This window comes from Drosophila innubila, assembly GCF_004354385.1.
Source record: "Drosophila innubila isolate TH190305 chromosome 2R unlocalized genomic scaffold, UK_Dinn_1.0 1_C_2R, whole genome shotgun sequence".
Taxonomy (NCBI): domain Eukaryota; kingdom Metazoa; phylum Arthropoda; class Insecta; order Diptera; family Drosophilidae; genus Drosophila; species Drosophila innubila.
Window position 1 is genome coordinate 2295842 of NW_022995374.1, and position 1887 is coordinate 2297728.

Consider the following 1887-nt stretch of genomic DNA (forward strand, 5'->3'; position numbering starts at 1 on the left):
AGATTTCAGAGCTGCCTATTCCAATAACTGGGATTCCATCGCTTTACTTTCGTAACAATAATTTAAGGCAATTGCCGAACACAACTTTATATGGTTATTCGAATATACAACACCTTTATCTTTCTGATAACAATCTGACAAGAATATCCGTTGAACAATTGCCTCTCAATTTAACTCTTTTGGTTTTAAGTAACAACAATCTTCAATTTCTTGACCACAATGTAATCAAATTTCTCTCAGAACGAGCAGGAAAATTGAAAATGAGGCTATCGGGAAATCCGTGGATATGTAATTGCGACGCCATCGATATGTTTGACTTCGTCACCAATATGTCTAATATTATTATTGATCGGAATGAAATGAAATGCAATGGAAACCCTTTTATACATTCGATGATTACGTATAATGCAAATATTTGCAAATCTAACACGCTATATTATATTCTTGGATCCCTTCTTGGATTGGCTGTCGTGATTATCATACTTTTGTGTATTAAGAAAACAATATTAATGTGGCTTTATGAGCGAAATCTCTGTTTCAAATGGATTTCCCGCCCGGAACCCAAAGAAGACACTGTCCTACAAATTGACGCATTTCTGGCATTTTCACATGTTGATGTTGATCTGATAAAGGAGTATTTGGATAACCTGGAAAGGGGACCTCGCGAGTACAGACTCTGCTTCTATCAACGGGACTGGCAGATAGGCGCATCCATTCCAGACTGCATATTGCAATCAATTCAGGATTCCAGGAGAATCATCATCTTGCTGACCAACAACTTTATCAATTCTCCTTGGGCTGTCTTTGAATTCCGATCGGCCATTAGGGCCACCTCGATGGACCCGAACAAGCGACTGCTTGTCATTATGTATCCAGATGCTAACTTGGATAATCTAGAGCCCGAACTGAAGCGGTACTTGACGTACAACACGTATCTGAGGCGAGATGATCCCCAATTCTGGAGGAAGCTGATGTTTGCGATGCCCCATAAAGAGGTCCATGGTGAACAACCTGAACCAACAGAACGTCCAGCAATTGGGGAAATCCAACTTTAAATATCTACGATTGGTGAATATAAATAGTTACTTTAATACTGAAATGTTGCTAATTATTTGAACTTATTATATTTTCAGAACACTCTGGCACTCTGCGTCCATCAAAATGAGACTTTCTTATTTCTAATTGCAACTTTATATCAACATCAAGGTTACAGAACATAACGAAAGAAAACTATAAATCATAACGTAAAATGATTTTTGGTAACAAAAATAATCTTTCTCAATTTAAATGACAATAATTTTAAGTTCACATTTTTAATTAATTTTTAATAAATTCATAATTTTTAAATAGTTTCCTTTAACGAAGAGCAAAGTTTAATATTAAAAACATTTTTATTCACTGTATTTCAACTTGTCTTGTTTTTAAAATATTGATAACAAACTTTTCTTAGCTCGTATACATGCACGGAACCAAGCATACAAAATGCCAATACACGCAAATAATTACGTGTGTGTGTGCACTGCGTAGAAGCTTCCCCAGCAGAACCAGACCTCAGGGAAAAGTTGAGGAACATTCCGCAGTCATTGAGGAAACATCGAGGCGCTTTTGGAACTTTGCCAAATATTCGCCAAGCATTAAATCGAAAAGTAAAAACAAGTGAGCGGCTACAGTCGGACATGCTCGACAGTAGGATACCCTGTACCCAGGTACTCTGTACTAAAAGTTGATTTTCGACCGATTGTTCCTATGGCAGCTATATATTATAGGAAACCGATTTGTACCAAATTTGGCCAGGATAAATAACACCAATTTAAATGCTTATTCTATCAGTTTGGTTAAGATATCTCAAAGAACAAAAAATTCATTTTCATACTAAAATTTGCTTTT

The 1887-nt window shown here is 36.2% G+C and overlaps 1 protein-coding gene across 1 annotated transcript; it reads left to right on the forward strand.

The window, feature by feature from the left end:
* Positions 1-368: 368 nt before the first annotated feature.
* On the forward strand, positions 369-1259 carry LOC117784566 (protein toll-like). The gene is made up of 2 exons (XM_034622326.1): positions 369-1068; positions 1134-1259. Exon 1 carries the CDS (start codon positions 393-395, stop codon positions 1053-1055), a length of 663 nt encoding a protein of 220 aa, XP_034478217.1. The 5' UTR covers positions 369-392; the 3' UTR covers positions 1056-1068; positions 1134-1259.
* Positions 1260-1887: the final 628 nt, after the last annotated feature.